Genomic DNA, 23,452 nt, shown 5'->3' on the forward strand with positions numbered 1-23,452 from the left:
CGCGATTAACTCAGCTCTAATCCCAAGAGCTCATCAGCTCATTTATTTCACTCCTGCAGTCAGTGCTCAGTGCTGTGATACTCGTGCGGTGACTCACTCATTATATTGAACAGACACGTTCAGTTTTTAATTGTATTGTCTTCTCTAACTCAGTCACAGTAATCAAGCTGGTGGCTTTGGGAATGGCCTCACAGGGCAGCGAAGCATTCTGGGAATTGTAGTCTTTCATCCCCATGAGACAAAAATACATTTTCTGTCTTTTATCAGTCTAGAAAGCACCAAATTAAAAAATAATTTCACATTTCTTCTACATTGATGACCCAGTTTGAATACAGATTCATCTTCCCAGCGCTGAAGTACCCCTTTAAGATGTAATCTCCTTCCCATCTGAGTATTTTGAGTTGTTCATAGTCTACCCATGGGTAGCATATGATGATATGCAATACAAATAGTTTGATGATGGTGGTTGCTTTATGTAATTTTTAGACTTTTTATGTTTCCTCCTGATCCTGGATGCTGTATACTGAATTAAGGCTGAAACAACTAACTGATCAAATGGAATGCAACAGCAAAGGATATATCCATCATGTACTCTTTGTCCAATAATTAAAAAGCTAATGTGCAAAGTATGGCTATACATTTATCTCATTCAATATAGGCATATATCTCTCAAATGTTCTATCAATCACCAATGAGAATGTATTTTTAATAAAGTTCGTAGATGAGAAGGAAGGAGGCTGGAACCGGCGAACATTCAACAACTTTTATTAAATAAACAAAACAAAAGTAAACCACAGGCAGCCCATCAGGGACGACTGCCCGCACACACATAACAAAACATAAACAAAACTCAACGTAAAATCCAGGCCTGGTCCTCTCTCGTCCTTGACTGGTGTCGCTCGTCCTTAAATACCTCTGAGCTCCCTCATGAGAGGACTCGAGACCGGTGTGGCTCGCAGGTGACGCTCCTTCACAGTCACGTCCCCGGTCTCACTCGCTCCTCCCATGTCTCTCACTCATTCACATCGCCACAGTATTGTTTTCAACACAGTGAGTTTAATTGTAATATATTTGTTTCTCTCTGCAGGAGAAGAAATGAGAAGAAACGGGTGAGCATTTTTCAACAAACAGCCATTTTTCAACAAACTGATTGGCAGTATGGTGCCTCTACTCCAACTCTTTCTTCTACTGCCTCTAATTCATCCAATCACAAGTCACGTCCATAGAAGCTCTCTTTCGCCTCTGACCTCTCATTCAAATCACAGCATATTTTCCTTTTGTTCAAAAAAACAGACTTATGTGCTTGTCAAAAAAAAAGATCATAGACTGACTGCCAATGCTGCATTAGAAGTTGTCAAACCATTTCTTCGTGGGAAAAGTTTCACTAAATCAATTGGAGATTCAAATGAATGGACTGAAAGTAAAAATACTGAGGACACGTTTTTTGCAAAAATGTTGCATACTGAGATAACTGGGTCAAGAGGTAAATTTGTAGTATCACACAAAGACAGAGTGAAAAGAGGTTCTACTGAAAATGTCATGCTACCACAAGATGCCGCTGGAAAAATAACAGAGGCTGTTGATGAGACACAGTCAATGACAGATGACCCAGTTACTGAATTAAAAGAGAAAGACTTGTCATCAGTTGGGTCAGGTGATGTGGTAATACCTGAAGAAAATGGCTTTGTGAGGTCATCAACGGAGGCTATAACATATATTGGAGAAGAGCATGCCCAGAACAGACCACAAGTTCAGACTGCTCATAGCGTGCAGGCTAATTTTGCCACAGTACAAACAAATCCCAAAATCAAGCCTTCACTCCAGACCAGCCCTTCTGCAACTGCACCACCTAATGAAAAGCCTGTATCCACTTCAATTGGCATGAGACAATTTTTCGGCAACAGAACTCGTCTGGAAATAGGTATAGTACCGATGAAGTAATTCTTAGTGCACCGATCAGGCATAACACTATGACTTTCTTAATATTGTGTTGGTCCCACGTTTGCTGCCAAAACAGTCCTGACCCATCGAGTAATGGACACTGACTCCTTTCTATTAGAACCAGCCTTAACTTATTGAGCACTTTGATCTAGAGTAGCTTGTGTAGCCATGACCCTGTCGCCAATTCACCGCTGTTCCTTCCTTGGACCACTTTTAATAGATACTGACCACTGCACTGGAACACCCCACAAGAGCTTTATTTTTGGAGATGCTCTGGCCCAGTCGCCTAGCCATCACAATATAGCCCTTGTCAAACTCGCTCAAATCTTTATACTTGCCCAATTTGCCCATTCATCCATCAACTTTTAAGACAAAATGCTCACTTGATGCCTAATATATCATACCCACTAACAGGTGCCGGGATGAAATAATAATCAATGTTATTTCCTGCACCTCTCAATGATCATAATTCAAAATGTCATGCCTGATCGGTATATTTAAATATGAATACAAGATGTAAATTAATTGTTTTTTAAAAAATATATGTTTTGACAAAAACTAGAGGAAAAACTGTTTGATGTTTTCTTTTGTTTATCAGGTAGTTTGGGGATAACCACGGCAGCTAAATTTCAGCCAAAAATACAATTTACCACTTTACGATCATATATTGCAACCACCTCTCTTAGCACAAGCAAAACCAGTCTACAACTAGAGGCACCATCACAAGGAGTGGACATCGTTAGTTCCAACTATTCACAACCAAAAAGCACTTCACAGTCAACAACATCAGCAAAAATACCCAATGAAGAGTTAAAGGAACCAGGAACTAAACGAACAGTGACTGATATAAAGAACACTAAAGGTATGAATTATATTTCTGAAGGATGTTCAGGGTTTAATTTTCTGTTGTTGTGGCCCTGTTTACATTTGTGAGACCAAAACAGATGTTAATACCAAGTGTTTAGCAAATAGAGATTTACACATAGTATTAATAAGTAGGAATGTGTAAAACGTCTTGGGTTACACGACTGTAACCCTGTTCCCTGAGAAAGCGGGAACGAGATGCTGCATATAATCATTGCTTTGGGAACACATTTTTTGTGTGAATAAGTGTGCCAATCATGCCAAGGAACTTGGCCTTGAATTAGACAGCCTCTGACGGTGGTGTCATTGGCATGTGTACTTGTCAGAGGTTATAATTAGATGTGCCACAGGTACATCCTTAGGTATCTTTTTGTCTTAAGAGAAGTCCTTGCACATCGTCAGTATGGCAGTGAGCATCTCATTTCCGCTTTCTCAGTCAAGTCAAATCACCTTTATTTATATAGTGCTTTTTACAATACAGATTTTACTATACAGATCCAAAGCAACTTTACAGTCATAACAAGAAAATAATGCAATGAAAAAAATGCTAAATAGGAAACTGCCTGCAGTTGATTATAGATATTCTATGTATTATGAACTGGCCAGAATTTTAAGATTGCTATAGACGTGAAGGACTATAATGTTTTAAGAGATCCTTCAAATACTAGGAGCTAAACCATTTAGTACTTTGTAAATAATTAGCAAGATTTAAAAATGTATGCAATGCTTAATAGGAAGCCAATGCAGCGTTGACAGAACCGGGCTAATATGGTCATACTTCCTGGCTCTAGTAAAAACTCTAGTTGCTATGTTTTGGACCAACTGAAATTTATTTATTAAGCGTGCAGGGCAACCACCCAGGCATTACAATAATCTAGCTTTAAGGTCATAAGCACATGAACTAACTGTTCTGCATTTTGCATTGAGAGCATATGCTGTAATTTAGATGTATTTTAAAGGTGGATGAATGCGGTTTTACAGATGTTAGAAATGTGGCTTTCAAATGAAAGATTGTTTTCAAAGAGAACACCCAGGTTCCTAACTGACGATGAACACTTGACAGCAGCCATTGAGTGTTAAACAGTATTCTAGGTTACTACATACATTTTACATTTACATTTAATAATTTAGCAGACGCTTTTATCCAAAGCGACTTACAAAAAGGGAAGAGCAATAGAAGCAACGAAACAAACAAGGGCAACAACCTGCAAGAGCTGTAAGAAGTCTCAGTTAATCGAGCACAGTACACAAACTTTTTTTTTTAAGACAAACAAACAGAAATTTTAATTGGATAGTTAAATGCTAGTCTTTATTGGTCAGGTGCAGTTGGAAAAGATGTGTCTTAAGATGTTTTTTGAAAATGGCTACAGACTCGGCTGCACAAATTGAGATCGGCAGGTCATTTCACCAGGTGGGAACGGTCCAGGAAAAGGTCCGTGAGAGAGATTTCATGCCTCTTTGGGATGGAACCAAGAGGCGTCGTTCACTTGCAGAACACGTGAAATACGTGCAGAGGTTTTTGGTCCAATAATTAGAATCTCTGTTTTTTCCAGAATTAAGTATTAAAAATGACTAGTCATCCCTTTTTTAAATCAGCCATGCATTTAATTAATTTTGTGAATTAGTAAGTTTCATCAATGCATGAAGAAATATAGAGCTGAGTATCATCACCATAACAATGAAAACTAATTGCATGCTTCCAAATTATATCTTCCAAGGGTAGCACTAATTCTGTAGGATCAAGTTGCATTGTTTTAATAAGCAGTTAGATAATATCCAGCTGTAAAGTTTTTGGTACGTATCATGGCAAAGATGAATTAATGATATTAAGAAGAGGATCTATGACCTCTGGAAGTCAAAGTGTCTGCCTGGACAGGGCTGGTACTAGACCAACGCATCCCTGAAGTCAAGTCAAGCCAACTTGATTTATATGCAATGACGATTGTTTCAAAGCAGCTTCAGTGTTAAACAGGAAAATATTGCAACAAAATATGATTAAGCTGTACAGTCATTCTGGAGAAAACGGTGATGTTATCAGCTTATTTAAATGTATTGTATAGCGGCAATGTGGGCAGATCAGTAATATCGTTGATACAGTTAATTTAGTAATTAATTTTATTTGGATATTTAGTTGAAAACTTAGATCAAAATTTTAGCGTCCCACAACTAGATTGACAGTGTGTCTGCTTCCCGAACAATGCTAGGAAGACTGTTCCAGAGTTTAGGTGCTAAATAGGAAAAGGATTGACCACCTGCAGTTGATTTTGATATTCTAGGTATTATCAACTAGCCAGAGTTTTGAGACCGCAATAGACGTGATGGAGTATAATGTGTTAAGAGCTTGCTTAAGTACTGGGGAGCAAAATCATTTAGTGCTTTGTAAGTAGTAAGTAAGATTTTAAAATGCATGTGATGTTTAATAGGGAGCCAGTGCAGTGTTCACACAACCCTTACCAAACTAATATGATCATACTTCCTGGTTCTAGTAAGATCTCGAAGTGCAGCATTTTGGACTAGCTGCAGTTTATTTCGAGCAGAGGCCTGTTGCGTGAATCTAGCTAAACAAACTCTGAGTTTCAGAGTAGGTTTAGAGTTGACAAATCGAGATAAATCCAACCTGGTTTTAATCAAGTTCAACTGTTTCTCAAAGCTTGGTATAAACTTTCTCTGTCAACTCAGGTTTAATTAAATTATTATTATTATTGGATTAAATTAATCCAGAGTTTTTTTAAATTTGCAATTAAGCAAACGTGCACCTGAAAGTGTGACACGTGCGACAAATAGCCAATCACAGAATCTGTTTGATTAACGACTCGCATGAATAAACAATGCTGCTACAGCAGCGACAGTTTGAGAAGCAGCTTAAAGAATATCTGATATCATTGCATGTGAATTGATGTGAATCAAAGAAATATACCTAATAATTATAGGTTGACAAGGAGCTCAAATGAATACACATTGTTTAAAAGAATTATGAATGCATGTTTATTTATATTCATATTTATCTAATTGTCAATTAATATAATAATTATATGACTATATTATATTAATAAAAAATAATTATAATTCATATAATATAAATATAATATATAATTAGCAAGTTTAGGATGAGCAAGTTTGTCTCTAATGGTTTTTTCACTATAAACTGTAAATTTGGAACGAGAGATACAAGTGGGTGTGGCTTTATTACGTCTTTACTTGCAGCTGATTGGTCCAGTTTGGGTTTGAGATCTCTAACCAAGAATAAAACCTGCTCCAGAGCAGGTTAGCCGTGTAGTGTAAGTTACCATGCTGATGAACAGTGGGTGCGTTTTCATGCACGTTCTTAAGCCGATTATGCCTAATAAGCCGACAATGAACATAGTCATGTAAATGCGGTAACCCTTTTTCTTTTATCGGTGTAAGGTCATAAACGGCGTAAGCATAAACTGGTTGGGGCAGGTAGTTTTTTGCTTTTTACTCCGATTTCATTTTACTGACCCACCACCAAACCGGTTATGCTAAGTTACAGGCAGCATAACGCTCTCAGCGGCTTCTCCAGACCCTTTCACATCTTTCACATGTGCTCAGAGTGCACCTGCTCTCATATATGTAAAGCACAGGGTGCCAGTGGTGGACCTGCGACCTGCCAATTCTGATGTTCAATGGCCAATGCGGTGCCGGGCAGTGAACACAGGGCCCAATAGAGGACGTCGGGCCCTCAGGCCACCCTCATTAAGTCTGTTTCTGATTGTTTGGTCAGAGACATTCCCACCAGTGGCCTAATGGATGTCATTTTGTAGGGCTCTGGCAGTACTTATCCTGTTCCTCCTTGCACAAAGGAGCAGATATGGGTCCTGCTGATGGGTTAAGGACCTTCTACGGCCCTGTCCAGCTGTAATAAAGTAACTGACTGTCTCCTGGAATCTCCTCCATGCTCTTGAGACTGTGCTGGAAGACATATTGAATCACATATTGATGTGCCATTCTGGATGAGTTGGATTGACTGTTCAGCCTCTGTAGGGTCCAGGTATTGCCTCATGCTACCAGTAGTGACATTGTGACCTTAGCCAAATGCAAGACTAGTGAAAAACAGTCAGAAAAGATGAGTAGAGAATAGAAAATGTCAGTGGCCTCCACCTGTAAAACCATTCATGGTTTTGAGGGTCGTTGCATTGTTGCCCAGCTAGTGCACTTGTTGTTAATTGAATTAACACAAAGCAGCTGAAACTGATTAACAAACACATCTGCGACCAGTTCAATATCACAGGAGTTTAACTGACATGATACTATTCTCTGATTAAAAAGTGTTTCTTTGGAGCAGTTTTTTGGAGCAGTGTACGTTTTTCCTTCTAACCAAAGACTTGTCTGTGTAACATGTACAAGTGTGTGTGTGTGTGTGTTCGTGCGTGCGTGCTCGCGTGCTTGTGTTTGTGTGCGTGCGTGCGTGTTAGTCATAGCTATAGTTTTCTTCCCGGAACTACAGTATGTTTGGTTTGTTTCTGGTGCGATATTCATTAGTGGCGCTCTCGGTGCTCCTAGCGTGTTAATTGTGTTCCTTCGGTAATGCTGGCATTTTATCAAATAATAATGTTGACTGCTTTGGTTAACCAAAATAATAATTTAAGAAATGTTTGTATGATTGTTTTATTGGGATATTTATGGAGGTGTGACAATAATTAACTGTATTTTTTAATTGTTTAAATGTATATGATTCGATTAGCATTAGCCGGTGGATGTGCTCTGCTTTACATGTAAACGTGCCTTGTGTGTGTCTTTACAGTTATGTTTGGGCTTTATTTTAAGTCCATATAAGTTTAAATATAAAAATAAAATAACTAGCCTACAAATACTTAATATATTTTTTTATTTGTTTTTTTTGTACCAGGGGTGAAAAGGAATAAGGATTATTTGTGTATATGTTAATTCATTTTGTAATTAATGAATTGTTAGTGCATCATAGTGTCTAAACTCATGGTTAACTAACCATACACTAACATCAACTCATTGCTTGTTAATGTATGTCATGACTTTACTTGAGGGGGCACATCATGGTTAATTTATTATTAACTAACCATACACTAACCTCAACTCATGGCTTGTTAATGTATGACTATGTCATGACTTTACTTGAGGGGGCACATCATGGTTAATTCATTATTAACTAACCATACTCTAACATCAACTCATGGCTTGTTAATGCATTGTGTCATGACTTCATGATTAATTCACTATTAACTACTTACCAAATTCAGCTCATGATTTATCATAAACTTATTATAAAATTCACATGTAACTAGTATGACTAGTATTCAGCCCAGTTAAGAGAACGGAGGTACCGTATCGTCATGGCTTATGACTGGGTGGAGAGACAACTGTACATATCCCAGCAGACGTTCCCTCACTTCCAGACTTAACTGCTTGTTTCCTGTTTGGTTATTTTTTGGGGACTGGTTCCTCAGAAACCGTTATAAGTCACAGTAGGTTTAGTTTGATGGGAAAGAGATCACAAAACAGACCTTTTGAGATAAAATATTGCTGATTTAGATGATCAGTGAAAGTAATGAAAAACTAATCTTGGCTTTCAGTATAATATTTATGATGAAGCTTCTGATAAAAATGGTTTAAATTATGACAATAATTCATTTGAAAATGTATTTCAAAGTCAAAATATCTGTTATTCCTTCTTAGAGAGCCTGTTTAATTTCGTTTACCCATACTTGTTAATTAATGCATTAATTACAAAACATGTACTAACATGTATTAATGCTGCTGTATTCATGCATGAATCATCATGAGTCACGTTTTAATTAAGGATAGCTCCTCATTTGTTCATGATTAGTAGTAGTAATATAATCCGGCTTATGACAAAAAGATTTATGGCTTTGACCTTTTGACCTTTTGCCCGATTGAACTTCCGGGGTTACGGTCATGGAGGGGTTTCCGGTATGATTTATGACGTGACCTTTTGACCTTCCGGGGGTTCATGGGGATTACGGGTATAATTTATGACCTGCCCTTTGACCTTCCGGGGTTGATGGGGATTACCGGTGTAATTTATGATGTTTTGACAGATGGTTTTATCCTTTGAAGAGGGTATGATATATATTTGTGACGGAAAGTTTTATCCTTTGAAGTTCGGGCTATCAGGACCCTCCTCCTCCTCATTATCATGCTGTACTGTGAAAAAACTGTCAAGTGTATCTCACACAAGCATTCTCTTCTTTTCAAATAATATAAACGAAAATCTACCCCGCAAAAGTTGAATGTTTATAAAATAGTTTAATAAAAAACAATAATGAACCAACCATTTCAGTTTTAAACAAAATGGAGTCACAAAAAAAGCACTCGTTTATAGAGTAATGTTTATAGAGTCGAAGTAAAAACACACTACTTATAAAGCAATACAATGTATGAAACGGTTCAAACAAAAATCATTTAGAGATATTATTTAGTAATATCATAATATTTAGAGAGTCTGCATCTAACATTCCACATCTTTTTTTAAACAAAGTTCCCATACCATCCAGGAATCCTATTTCCTGAATGTCTCCCGACATCCTCTCTTACCATGGGCTGGGGTTTGTGGGTGTGTATTCCTGACACCTTGTTGCCATCCGCTACAGATCTCGCCTAATATATGGCACTATTCGTCACTTTTGAAACGTACCTCATCCGTGGGAGTTGGGCTATAGGGCCTCACAGGTCATGACACGCGTTAAATGTTTATAGAGTTGAAGAAAAAACATACTGCTTATGAAGCAACGCAATGTATGAAACGGGTTCAAAAAAATCATCTAGAGATATTATTTAGTAATATCATAATCATAATATTTAGAGAGTCTGCATCTAACTTTCCACATCTTTTAAAAAATAATTAAATAATAAATTAATTAATATAATTTATAAGCTGTTTTGCTCATGGGTCAAATTTTGATCAGGGGAATACCTGAAACGCACACACACACAAACACAGTAATTGGTTCTATAAAATTAACTTTTCTCTATTTTAAATGAATAAAAACAAATGTTACTAAAATTATTTGAACACTTTTAGTTATAGTTTTAGCTAAGTATAATAATAAATATAAAAAAAAAAATAAATAAATATAAAAATACCTTTCATTTTTAGAGAGTTGAAGAAGATAAAAAGCAAATAGTTTAAGCCAAAACACCCTCCGATCCTCCCAGAGTACTCCACTATGAAGCGAATGCTTCAGACCCCTTTCTGAACGGGAGGGGTTAGAGCTGAGACTCTGTGCATCTTAACCGGTCATATCTTATACTACTACTACAATAGTCAAACATTTTATGGTGGCCGTGATCTAGGATTGTAAGTCGCATATGATTTTACTTTTCTTGCGTCTTCCAAACTGGTCTTCATCAGTGTGGAAACATACACTTTACATAAAATATACTATCAGTTATCTACTCAAAATGCGTAGAATTTTGAAAATATAACCATGTTGTTGAGACAGTTTGTCTGTTGGTCAACATGAACAGACTTTGGAGAGAGCGGATGACGCTAGCAGGGAGATTGCCCTTTGACCCCAACGATTTTGCAGGCCCTGCAAGGTAGTCATTCATTTCAGTTGTTATTCACCAAAACAGCACAGAGTGAATCTTTAACATTTAAAATTGTGCATAAAAACCTTACAATTAAACTTACATTTAAAGATGGTACATGTCCCATGGATCTATATTTTACTTTTCTTAGTTCTACAAAGTTTCAGTATCAATTAAACTCCTAGTTGATGATAATGTTTGCTGCAATGCACACAACTGTAAGATACACTACATATGTAAGATAGCAAAATAAAACACTGTATGACACTAGTTTAAAATTTGAAGAAAGTTTACCAAATGCATCTACATATCCGTTGTGTTCTGACACAAAGCCGTTAATTGGTACGTTTTGTTTTATAAAATGTACTTTTCCTATTTCTGCAAAGTTTCATGCTACTTTTACTAGCCTGATAAAAATGTAGTTAATACATTGTGAAACAAGACAATCACGCTACCAAATACATTTGATTTTAAGAAAAAGCAATGTTTTAAAATACAACTAAACAAGATTATTTTCTCTTTTGACAAACTATTAGAAAAAATACTTTCTCTGTGATGTTGGAATAGGCCTAGGTCTTTTTTAAGTATCACATCAGGCATGTAACAATCATGCGGTACAATGATCCAGATGAAGCTTCTTATCAAACAAAGACAATTATATTCATCTTTCACTTGTGAATATTTGTACGCTACTATCACACTTACCATTTTTAATAGTCTTTACTATTGCCTTACGCATCCCAATCCAGCTAAGTAATGCGTTATTTCAACTGTTTATGTCTTTTTCCTTTATTATTTTTGGCACAATTGAATCGATATCGATTAAAGCTTATCGTCATTGATTCTTCCCTATACGGATACAATCCAAACATGTTCTTTGTAGGAATTATGTGGGACACAAAACTCTGCGTAAATTCAAGAGGCCTAGAGTAAGAAAGCAGTAACATTGTATAAGAAAAAGTGTCCGCTTTATTGCGATACGCATTTTTCCCCCCCATTGCCTATTCTTAGTCATATGATCAAGATTACTGTTCACATTTTATTTGCCCGGCGGTATTTGTTTTTAGGTAAAGATTCCTATCTGGTCGTTGTCAGTGCAAGTTTGTGCAAATCATTTTAAGCATTTTTACTAAACGTCTGACTAAACTTATTTGTTTTCTTTTGACAAACCTACATTTCAAACGATTCACCTCCAATGTTCCACAACCACAGGGAAAACATTTTGTTTTGCAACACTCCTGAAACCTAATCTTAGTGAATTTTTCTCACCTAGAACACAAAACTTTGTTCATACCAAACAAGTATGTTTTACACATGTTGACTATTTAACTATTTTTGTAGGTATCATGACATTTTAGAGGAATTACTAAAAGATTAAAGCACCAAGAATCACAATGTTTGTTGATGATGTGATTGTCATATTTAGTTACATTTCAGATGACCGTTTTGTTTGTTGAAATTTTTTGGCAAAGGCTCTTCTTTGAGCACCATCAACATTATAGGAATAAATGAAAATTAAGAAATGACACGACAGTCTTTCTATTTGACAGTGTTTGACTAAAGTGATATTTCTTTTTTATTTTTTTTTATTTTTATTTTTTTATTTAAGAAACAGGGACAGCGTACAATAAACATTAACCTCAAAGGGAGAGATGCATAGTACCAGGTTATAGCTCAAGAGCTAATTTTCACCCGTAGTCCCTGGGCAGGCTGATGTTAAGCTACAATATATAAACAAACATGAGAAATAAAATTTATACTTGCCAAAAAAATAAATAAATAAATAAAACAAAACAGAAATTGTACAAACATTCATGTTCACACCTTTCACATACTTTGACCTTAGAACACACACTTACACACATACACATATCTAGTCACATGTGGGAACAAATTTGATTTGATAAAAGCCATTTCTTTGCTTGGCGTGTGAAGGTATAAAAATTTGTGCTTTTTTTTAGCTCTGTAGGCAACATGTTCCACTGACGAGCGGCCACACAAGAAAACGCAGAGTTTCCAAACACTGTCCTGCGTTTCGGGATCCTGCATTCACCTCGCACTGTAGATCGTGTGGCTCGAGCTGTTATTTCAGAGCCCAAAGATACGAATTCTTTTAGTGGAGGAGCAGCGTTTTACTGTCACTACAGTCTCAGTCTCATCTACGATGAGGAATCACATGAACCGTCACCGTGAAAAGTAAGTCTGCTGTTCTACAGCTGAAACATATACGCCTGTTGCATTCATTAAAGTTTGCGCTTGTTAAACAAAGTTAGACTCCTCTTATAAAGGTTATAGACACATTTTGAACATTAGCCTTATACGCGTTTTATCCATGCACAAATCTCTATGTAATTCGAGAAGTACATTTACGAAAGTATCATTTTATAATCAATTTAGGAAAAAAACATTCACAAGCAATTGTGAAAGTTTGTTATTTTGGATTTGTAAATAATGACTTTTACTACTCCACCAGATAGGCATGAGGTTTAGATGATTTTAAATGTGTGACCAAACTCTTCTTTTGACAAACCAACATTTCAAATTATGTAACGAATCGTTTCTTTCAACATCCCACTTGACATTAAAGATTGTGACATGTCGTCAACTATCATCGACATCCGACCCTGACGTCCGACACATCGGTTGTAATAAACAAGATGTGCTAAAAATTCCATCTGATTTGTTAGCGGGATAATACCGCATCAACATAACCTGTTCCTGTTTTAGGTTCTAGGTCAATTCAAGCATAATCTTTATGCAACAATTAGTACGCGTGCACAATTTACCACAAATGTTTACCGCGGATAAGATAAGAGACATTCAGCTACAATGAAATCATAATACAGAAATCCTTTCTTCTGATCTATTGTAAAAGTTTGTAAAGTAGATTTTTCCCTGCCAGTAGAGGACAGTTTTACATTTTGTTTCGAAGACTACACTTTGAGCAGAGTCAAACAGGCATAATACAGCATTAAAAAAATTAAACTATGTTATTTTAGGGGGTCTGTCTGCATAATGCGTCAACATGAATAGCGAGTCTTGATCTTTTTGAAATATTACGTTTACCATCCACAGAACAGGGGTTAGAAGCCGTGACATGATTAATCTCACTGAGTCTGTTAAAGCGGCTGGTGTTTTATGGCTATCGAAAGCACCACATTCTTGTTAGTCACATCAAAGCTACAGCCCCTACCTACATAATTTAGTAGGCCTATTTAAAGAAGTTAGGAAACGGTCTGCAACTCTAGCGTTACAATGACTACTGAAACATCTTTGGTGGGTGTAACACCGACAAGAAGTTATGTTGAAACGGTAGAAAACCTTCCTTACGCACTACAGAAAAAACAGAGGATCCATTTGACCAAGTTTCTTCATGAAGATGAAGATTTTGTCAAACAGGAATTTCTGCTAGGTGACGTTTATATCGGTGGGTTTGTTTTTGACAAGACATCACACACGGTCAAACTCTACGCCATGGAATTTTTTGAAGAAGAACTTACATCGGAGACACCTTGTGTGCTTTTCTCCGCTAAAGACTGGTCATTTTTCTACAACCGTGTTTGGAGCGATCTTAATGGGGTTGCTAGTAAAACCTATTACATAAACGAATGGGATGGAGCGACGCCCAATGTGAGGTACAAGGTGACAAAGGAGAGTAAGGAACCAAAGCCTGATGATTACGTACTCGTATCAACCTGCAGGAACAAGACGCTACATGAACAAAACCGCCTTAAGTTGCGTAAATGTTATGAGGAGGCTGAAATTCGAAATTCAAAGTATTGGCTTCAAAGCAGCAGTGATTCCGACTCTGATAATGACTTCCCAATTCCAGAGGACTACCCTTTCGAATGCTGTACAAAGAGTCTTGTCCTCTTGTGGAGTGACATGTCTATGCTGCACAGCACCTTTTCACTAATAGACATGTTCTTTAAGCTGAGTTATATGTTGAGTGATACTGAATGATCAATCAATCAATCAATCAATCAATCAATCAATCAATCAATCAATCAATCAATCAATCAATCAATCAGTATTGGCTTATTACATGGTTAAGTCCTTTGTATTGAAAATATTAATACGTTTCAGTAAAACCATGCAGTATTTTAGCAATTACATTGTAATTGTAATGTTCCTTGTTTTGTGTTACTTGACATTATCTTAGTTTTTTTGTTTATTGGAACCAATTTCAATCCCCTCTATGTTACAAACTTAATAATAATTCACTCAAATTGTAGAATATTGTTTAAAATTGTTTGTATTTTTTGAAAAACATTAAAATTATTATTGATGTGTTACATAAAATATGCGCATTGTGTTTTAATTTTTCTTGAGACAAATTAATATGACTATGTCACTAAAAGTCTTTAACTGAAAATATCATCTTAGCATTATCTTAAAAGTCTGCACAAAAAGAAATTTCAAGACTATCTAATTTCTGTTTTTTGTTTTGTTTTGTAAATCATAACTGGACTGCGTTACAATTATACACTTCTCTCTGGTGACATGTAGGACTTTTAACATGCGGGTACTTGTAGGACACAATCTGTAGGCGCATTTTCCAAAACTCGAATCACAATTCGCGCAACGACCTTCTGTTTTTACCACACATTAACACAATCCATGTTGGTTTCACACAATATCCAGTCATTTAAAATAATTCTAAAATGCATACATTTTCTGTTCACACATGCTTAGCCAATACCAAAAATCATGGTTTCTTCCGGTCTTATTTACAAATGCTTAAGCAGTACGTCACAAATGAAGAGCTAATGGTCCAATCTTTAAATATAGTATAAAGCCTCTACTTCTGTAATAATACTGTTTGTAACAAGCTCAGACATTGTTCATAAAATAATCACAAATGATTGAACCTTTTATTTTAATAAACCGTTTCTGGACCTTGATACACTTAAGCTCTCTCCTAAAGTTGAAGAACAAGCTGCTCAAGCAAGCTCTTTGAAAAACAAGCTGCTTGGTTGACTTGTTTCTTTTTTTTGTACTGTGAATGTTCATAGGCATTTATATGCCTTATTGACTTGCTTTTTTAATTATTTACCCTGTGACATCTAAAATGTTCATTGTGTGCAACCTTTACACTTACGTTTCTATTAGTTGCATGTACTGCACATTATTTAATAACGAGGGTTGCCATCATTTGATAACTGTTTTGAAAAAATATTTTTACATTTCAAACATTTCAGAATTTTATTTCAGGTTTTTGTTAGTTTAAAAGGCTTTCCAAGTGTTCTGATACTGAGATTACACTATCTATGCATATAACTGCTAGTTCCAATATCTGTTTAATATGTCATTGAACGCTGATGTTTATCATCACTCAAGCTGTTTAAAACCTTTCAACTGATTTCAAGCATTATTATAACAGTAACATTTAATTAAATTTAAAACAATTACCAGCATATCATAAAACAAGTAAAATGTATTTAAAAGAGCAAATTATTTTAAGTAATTACATTAATTACATCAGACTTGTAAGTAAAAAATACTTTATATAACTTAACAGGACAATGTCACAATCTTTAATGTCAAGTGGGATGTTGAAAGAAACGATTCGTTACATAATTTGAAATGTTGGTTTGTCAAAAGAAGAGTTTGGTCACACATTTAAAATCATCTAAACCTCATGCCTATCTGGTGGAGTAGTAAAAGTCATTATTTACAAATCCAAAATAACAAACTTTCACAATTGCTTGTGAATGTTTTTTTCCTAAATTGATTATAAAATGATACTTTCGTAAATGTACTTCTCGAATTACATAGAGATTTGTGCATGGATAAAACGCGTATAAGGCTAATGTTCAAAATGTGTCTATAACCTTTATAAGAGGAGTCTAACTTTGTTTAACAAGCGAAAACTTTAATGAATGCAACAGGCGTATATGTTTCAGCTGTAGAACAGCAGACTTACTTTTCACGGTGACGGTTCATGTGATTCCTCATCGTAGATGAGACTGAGACTGTAGTGACAGTAAAAGAAATATCACTTTAGTCAAACACTGTCAAATAGAAAGACTGTCGTGTCATTTCTTAATTTTCATTTATTCCTATAATGTTGATGGTGCTCAAAGAAGAGCCTTTGCCAAAAAATTTCAACAAACAAAACGGTCATCTGAAATGTAACTAAATATGACAATCACATCATCAACAAACATTGTGATTCTTGGTGCTTTAATCTTTTAGTAATTCCTCTAAAATGTCATGATACCTACAAAAATAGTTAAATAGTCAACATGTGTAAAACATACTTGTTTGGTATGAACAAAGTTTTGTGTTCTAGGTGAGAAAAATTCACTAAGATTAGGTTTCAGGAGTGTTGCAAAACAAAATGTTTTCCCTGTGGTTGTGGAACATTGGAGGTGAATCGTTTGAAATGTAGGTTTGTCAAAAGAAAACAAATAAGTTTAGTCAGACGTTTAGTAAAAATGCTTAAAATGATTTGCACAAACTTGCACTGACAACGACCAGATAGGAATCTTTACCTAAAAACAAATACCGCTGGGCAAATAAAATGTGAACAGTAATCTTGATCATATGACTAAGAATAGTCAATGGGGGGGGGGGGGGGGGGGGGGGGGGGGGGAATGCGTATGGCAATAAAGCGGACACTTTTTCTTATACAATGTCACTGCTTTCTTACTCTAGGCCTCTTGAATTTACGCAGAGTTTTGTGTCCCACATAATTCCTTCAAAGAACATGTTTGGATTGTATCCGTATAGGGAAGAAGCAATGCCGATAAGCTTTAATCGATATCGATTCAATTGTGCCAAAAATAATAAAGGAAAAAGACATAAACAGTTGAAATAACGCATTACTTAGCTGGATTGGGATGCGTAAGGCAATAGTAAAGACTATTAAAAATGGTAAGTGTGATAGTAGCGTACAAATATTCACAAGTGAAAGATAAATATAATTGTCTTTGTTTGATAAGAAGCTTCATCTGGATCATTGTACCGCATGATTGTTACATGCCTGATGTGATACTTTAAAAAGACCTAGGTCTATTCCAACATCACAGAGAAAGTATTTTTTCTAATAGTTTGTCAAAAGAGAAAATAATCTTGTTTAGTTGTATTTCAAAACATTGCTTTTTCTTAAAATCAAATGTATTTGGTAGCGTGATTGTCTTGTTTCACAATGTATTAACTACATTTTTATCAGGCTAGTAAAAGTAGCATGAAACTTTGCAGAAATAGGAAAAGTACATTTTATAAAACAAAACGTACCAATTAACGGCTTTGTGTCAGAACACAACGGATATGTAGATGCATTTGGTAAACTTTCTTCAAATTTTAAACTAGTGTCATACAGTGTTTTATTTTGCTATCTTACATATGTAGTGTATCTTACAGTTGTGTGCATTGCAGCAAACATTATCATCAACTAGGAGTTTAATTGATACTGAAACTTTGTAGAACTAAGAAAAGTAAAATATAGATCCATGGGACATGTACCATCTTTAAATGTAAGTTTAATTGTAAGGTTTTTATGCACAATTTTAAATGTTAAAGATTCACTCTGTGCTGTTTTGGTGAATAACAACTGAAATGAATGACTACCTTGCAGGGCCTGCAAAATCGTTGGGGTCAAAGGGCAATCTCCCTGCTAGCGTCATCCGCTCTCTCCAAAGTCTGTTCATGTTGACCAACAGACAAACTGTCTCAACAACATGGTTATATTTTCAAAATTCTACGCATTTTGAGTAGATAACTGATAGTATATTTTATGTAAAGTGTATGTTTCCACACTGATGAAGACCAGTTTGGAAGACGCAAGAAAAGTAAAATCATATGCGACTTACAATCCTAGATCACGGCCACCATAAAATGTTTGACTATTGTAGTAGTAGTATAAGATATGACCGGTTAAGATGCACAGAGTCTCAGCTCTAACCCCTCCCGTTCAGAAAGGGGTCTGAAGCATTCGCTTCATAGTGGAGTACTCTGGGAGGATCGGAGGGTGTTTTGGCTTAAACTATTTGCTTTTTATCTTCTTCAACTCTCTAAAAATGAAAGGTATTTTTATATTTATTTATTTTTTATATTTATTATTATACTTAGCTAAAACTATAACTAAAAGTGTTCAAATAATTTTAGTAACATTTGTTTTTATTCATTTAAAATAGAGAAAAGTTAATTTTATAGAACCAATTACTGTGTTTGTGTGTGTGTGCGTTTCAGGTATTCCCCTGATCAAAATTTGACCCATGAGCAAAACAGCTTATAAATTATATTAATTAATTTATTATTTAATTATTTTTTAAAAGATGTGGAAAGTTAGATGCAGACTCTCTAAATATTATGATTATGATATTACTAAATAATATCTCTAGATGATTTTTTTGAACCCGTTTCATACATTGCGTTGCTTCATAAGCAGTATGTTTTTTCTTCAACTCTATAAACATTTAACGCGTGTCATGACCTGTGAGGCCCTATAGCCCAACTCCCACGGATGAGGTACGTTTCAAAAGTGACGAATAGTGCCATATATTAGGCGAGATCTGTAGCGGATGGCAACAAGGTGTCAGGAATACACACCCACAAACCCCAGCCCATGGTAAGAGAGGATGTCGGGAGACATTCAGGAAATAGGATTCCTGGATGGTATGGGAACTTTGTTTAAAAAAAGATGTGGAATGTTAGATGCAGACTCTCTAAATATTATGATATTACTAAATAATATCTCTAAATGATTTTTGTTTGAACCGTTTCATACATTGTATTGCTTTATAAGTAGTGTGTTTTTACTTCGACTCTATAAACATTACTCTATAAACGAGTGCGTTTTTTGTGACTCCATTTTGTTTAAAACTGAAATGGTTGGTTCATTATTGTTTTTTATTAAACTATTTTATAAACATTCAACTTTTGCGGGGTAGATTTTCGTTTATATTATTTGAAAAGAAGAGAATGCTTGTGTGAGATACACTTGACAGTTTTTTCACAGTACAGCATGATAATGAGGAGGAGGAGGGTCCTGATAGCCCGAACTTCAAAGGATAAAACTTTCCGTCACAAATATATATCATACCCTCTTCAAAGGATAAAACCATCTGTCAAAACATCATAAATTACACCGGTAATCCCCATCAACCCCGGAAGGTCAAAGGGCAGGTCATAAATTATACCCGTAATCCCCATGAACCCCCGGAAGGTCAAAAGGTCACGTCATAAATCATACCGGAAACCCCTCCATGACCGTAACCCCGGAAGTTCAATCGGGCAAAAGGTCAAAAGGTCAAAGCCATAAATCTTTTTGTCATAAGCCGGATTATATTACTACTATTAGTTCATTTCTTAACTGATTATGAGTTCATGTTGAATTAACTATTAATTCATGTATTAATACATGATTATTCATGTCCTGTTATTGTAAAGTGTTACCCAAACATTCTATTTTCCAATACATGTTAACTAGAGATGAGTTTGTAAAAATGCTCAAATCTTTGCAAAGCAATTTAGGAATTTAGATTCACAACTATGTATTTTATATTGTTTTATTGAAAATGCTATGAAAAGTTTTGTATAATGTTGTATGTAGTTTTGTGTTTTCCTATTGTTTATTATTGCATTTTGCCAGTTACTGCGATAATATCATGTGTACCTCTTATTGATTTCCACAGGTATATCACCTTTTCTAAGGACAACCTCCCCTCGCCTGACTGGACATGGCTATTTTGTATTCTCTGAAAATGATAGAAGAGTAACTGAGATGGATCAGTCAGTCTCACAGGGAATAGTTCCATCTTTAAAGTCAAACCATGCCTCTCCAACTCGTGACCAACCCAAGGACCCCTGTGCTACTGTTGTGGGCCCCTGTGTTTTTTCCAAAGATCAAAACAATGCTGATAAATATGGTGCAACAAATGGCAGCTTTTTAGTGTGGGCAGACTTAAAACGCACACTGTCATTTGCATGGGAGCTGCATGTATTTGGCTCTGCTGTCCTCTTCCTTCTGCTTACTGTTGGCTCAGTCCTTGGCTTAGCTTTAGCTCCCAGCTTGAATTGTCCTCACTGTGGTGAACTGATACTTGCCAATAGTTTCTTGCTAGTTGTGGGTGCGGTTAGAGCAGGACACTTTTTGCTTGACCCATATGGGACACGGTTCCTCCTGCCACCTCCTGTAATAATAGCTTTATACACGCTGCCGTTACCGCTGTTAATTTTGGCACAAGCTGCATTAGTGATGTTGGTACTAAAAAAGGCAGAAGTAACTTGGCTACCACCAACGCTTCAGCGCCCCCCTCTGTTAGGAGTATTAGCTGTTTTACAATGCACTCTCCTACTTGCTGCAGACTTACTTTCCCCTGCACTTTCGCCTGCTGTTCCCATTGTCCTACAGGGCCTCACGCTGACTGCAGGCCTGACACTGTGTTTAGGCTACCTTTTTTTGGCACTGCCACGCCTCTTTCACACACATGCAGCTCGAGAAAGAAATAAGGGAATAGGTGAAGAAAAATTCCGGGTTTTAGCATGGGTACTGGCAGTGTGCGCTCTTCTCGGGGCTCTGTGCTGTCTGTTGCACGTTTATGCCTGCATGTGGCTATATGGACTACTAGGAGACTGGAGGCGCTTTCGTTGGGCATGGTGGCTCTGTCAGTTCTGGGTACGACTGTTGGAGCTTGTCTGGGCTTTCTGCCTGCTTCTGGTGTCTTCCTGGGTCTTCTGGAGACCCAATGGAGGCCACATTTGTGGAGCACCAAGACAGGAAGGAGCTGCCACAGAAAGCTTGCCCTCACCCTCTCAATCATTAAACTCTACCAGTAGACACACATGCTGGGCAAAGATTGTGCAGAGCCTCAAGGTAAGGCAACAAAGGAAATCTGAAAGCAATGGAATTGGAGGGTCCAGTACTAGTGCAGTGGCCGGAGAGTTGCCCAATAACTGGGCAGGACAAGAGCGATCAGGGGCGGACATTAGCAAAGGCATCATACGAAATCATGACCAACTCAAAGACAGCAATCATGGGCGCAATTTGAAAAGCTTTGCAGGGGGCTCCGCAGGTTCCTTGCTAAGGCTACAGTCACTTGCTCATCCACCTCAGTGCTCTTCAAGTAGCAGTCTGGACAGGGACAAGGAGTCATCCATCTCACTCTGCGATTTTGACCTGCGCCCTCCAACCCCAATTGACCTTGGCCGCAGCATTGATGAGGCACTTAATCGAGAGCATCTGTTAAGGGGCGAAAGTTTATTCCAGCCAATGCGACCACTATCACCTCCTCCATCTCCGAACCTGTGGATGCGACGGAATAGTGACCCTGAAATCACACTGTCATTGAGCAGTGATGAGCACACATTGCTCACAGAGTCTTCCGCAGGTCTGGATCGCTCCATTCCTAGTGCTGTTCCCAGCCGACAGGTCACAGCTCCCCCTACACCCACTCATCAGGGCTTCCGTTGGGTTTCTGAGGCACCAGTGCCTTCCTCTTTATCCTGCCCTGTCTCACTGCACCCTTCCCCAAGCACAAGCCGTGCCCTCGTGCCCAGTGCAGAAAACACAAGGCTGTTTCTAACCCCTGACCTTGAAAGTTCGCAATCAAATAGAGGGGGGCATAGTTACTTGAAAGTCAGAAGAAATGATGACTCAGCTAGTGTTGGCAGTGACATTATTGACCTTTGAATATGGTGTGGCACACAACAACTTCAGGTTAAATTGCTTTCACATTCTCCAAAAATACACATTTAATCATGACTTGTTTAGATGGGCCAGTAGTATAATGGTACTTAAAAGGGATAAAAACTAATTTATTGGCTTGAGAAGATTTAAGGAAGTGGAGTCAAATGTGAACAATGAAAGTATTTACTTCAGATTATTTTTCTTTAAAAGTCTTGTTTACAGTTATGCACATACAATAGAAATCTATGAGGCAAGGCATTCCAGAAGTGTGTATATTGTTTTCACTATAAATGTTTTTGTATAAGTGGTAGGACCACTATTATAGGCAAATTAACTTAGTTATGTGTTATCTGTGTGATTTCTGTTTGTGAGGTGACTCCATGTAAAGTACATAACAAAGAGTTTCTAGTCTCCTGTCGTTACTAGTAGTATTTAAGTTTTGTGGTTATATTTGTTCAGTATTGCGTATTTTAATGTTTATGCTGGTTCAGTGCCTTGTCCCATAGATCAACCTAAGTGCTAACATAGAAAGCATTATGATGACCTGGATAGTTTTTTTTCTTTGCATTCCATTTAAACAGAATTTAAACTGTACGTGCCAGAACATGTTGACTTTGTTTGCCTATGCTTTGTACTTCCAGTTTCCTGCCACAATACAGCATACTGAAAAAACATATGAAACTATTCCCACAACTGGAGTTATATTTAGTAAAATAATTTGTATATATATTATTTGGCAACTGACATAATAGCAGACCTAAACATTGTTTGTTGGTGCATTTAGCAGTTTGGCCAAAGTTCTAAACATTTGGATGCTTAACTCATTGTTACTTTATCCAATACAGTAGGAACTCATGTCTGAGCAATAAATGATAGAAAGCTGTGAGTATAACTAAAACAGATTATGTATATACTATATATTTTTGTTTGTAAATAATGGTGTATACTGTTACATGCAATGTATTTACTGTGAATGACAATCTTTCCTATTGCAAGAATATTAACTGATCCTAAAAATAAAGTATTGTCAGTCAATGACAGATGAATATTAACATTTTTATATAGCTGTCCTTCTTTCTAAAAAGAGTTCTAAAAAGAGAACTCAGTGCCATAGTAGAAAACAAATACAGTTTTCTACATCACAGCTTAACCACATATATATATAGGTTATATATATATACACTAATAAATGTCTGAACTGTTTGCATGGTAAAACTTACACCTTTTGTAATTTTATTGATCATAGCAGCAGTAATTCTTCAAATAATGCTCAAATAAGAGCATTTTTACCAGAAAATGGGCCAAACCCCATTCATGGTATAAATATTCAGCATTTAAAAAAAAGAATTTATAATGGTGGAGTAATGTTGTGCAGTTCTAGCTAACCCTGCCAGATTGTGGTAGTATATATGACACGCGCTTGGGTAGGTTTAGGGTGGTGGGGTGGGGGGTTCGTATGTATAATAT

At 36.6% G+C, this 23,452-nt stretch overlaps 1 protein-coding gene across 1 annotated transcript; it reads left to right on the forward strand.

The window, feature by feature from the left end:
• The first annotated feature begins 1,376 nt into the window (after positions 1-1,376).
• On the forward strand, positions 1,377-23,045 carry LOC137038526 (proline-rich transmembrane protein 3). The gene is made up of 3 exons (XM_067413163.1): positions 1,377-1,921; positions 2,540-2,803; positions 19,992-23,045. The coding sequence occupies exons 1-3, from the start codon at positions 1,453-1,455 to the stop codon at positions 21,986-21,988; spliced, it is 2,730 nt and encodes a 909-aa protein (XP_067269264.1). The 5' UTR covers positions 1,377-1,452; the 3' UTR covers positions 21,989-23,045.
• The last annotated feature ends 407 nt before the right edge of the window (positions 23,046-23,452 follow it).

The sequence above is a fragment of the Pseudorasbora parva genome, chromosome 13 (genome assembly GCF_024679245.1).
Source record: "Pseudorasbora parva isolate DD20220531a chromosome 13, ASM2467924v1, whole genome shotgun sequence".
Lineage (NCBI taxonomy): Eukaryota > Metazoa > Chordata > Actinopteri > Cypriniformes > Gobionidae > Pseudorasbora > Pseudorasbora parva.

Bases quoted from the DNA above. Each gene is read 5' to 3' on its own strand.
- LOC137038526 (XM_067413163.1), top strand. From the start codon at position 1,453: ATGTTGCATACTGAGATAACTGGGTCAAGAGGTAAATTTGTAGTATCA. The intron at 1,922-2,539 runs GTATAGTACCGA...TTTGTTTATCAG, and splicing joins CAGAACTCGTCTGGAAATAG to GTAGTTTGGGGATAACCACG. The intron at 2,804-19,991 runs GTATGAATTATA...TGATTTCCACAG, and splicing joins TGATATAAAGAACACTAAAG to GTATATCACCTTTTCTAAGG.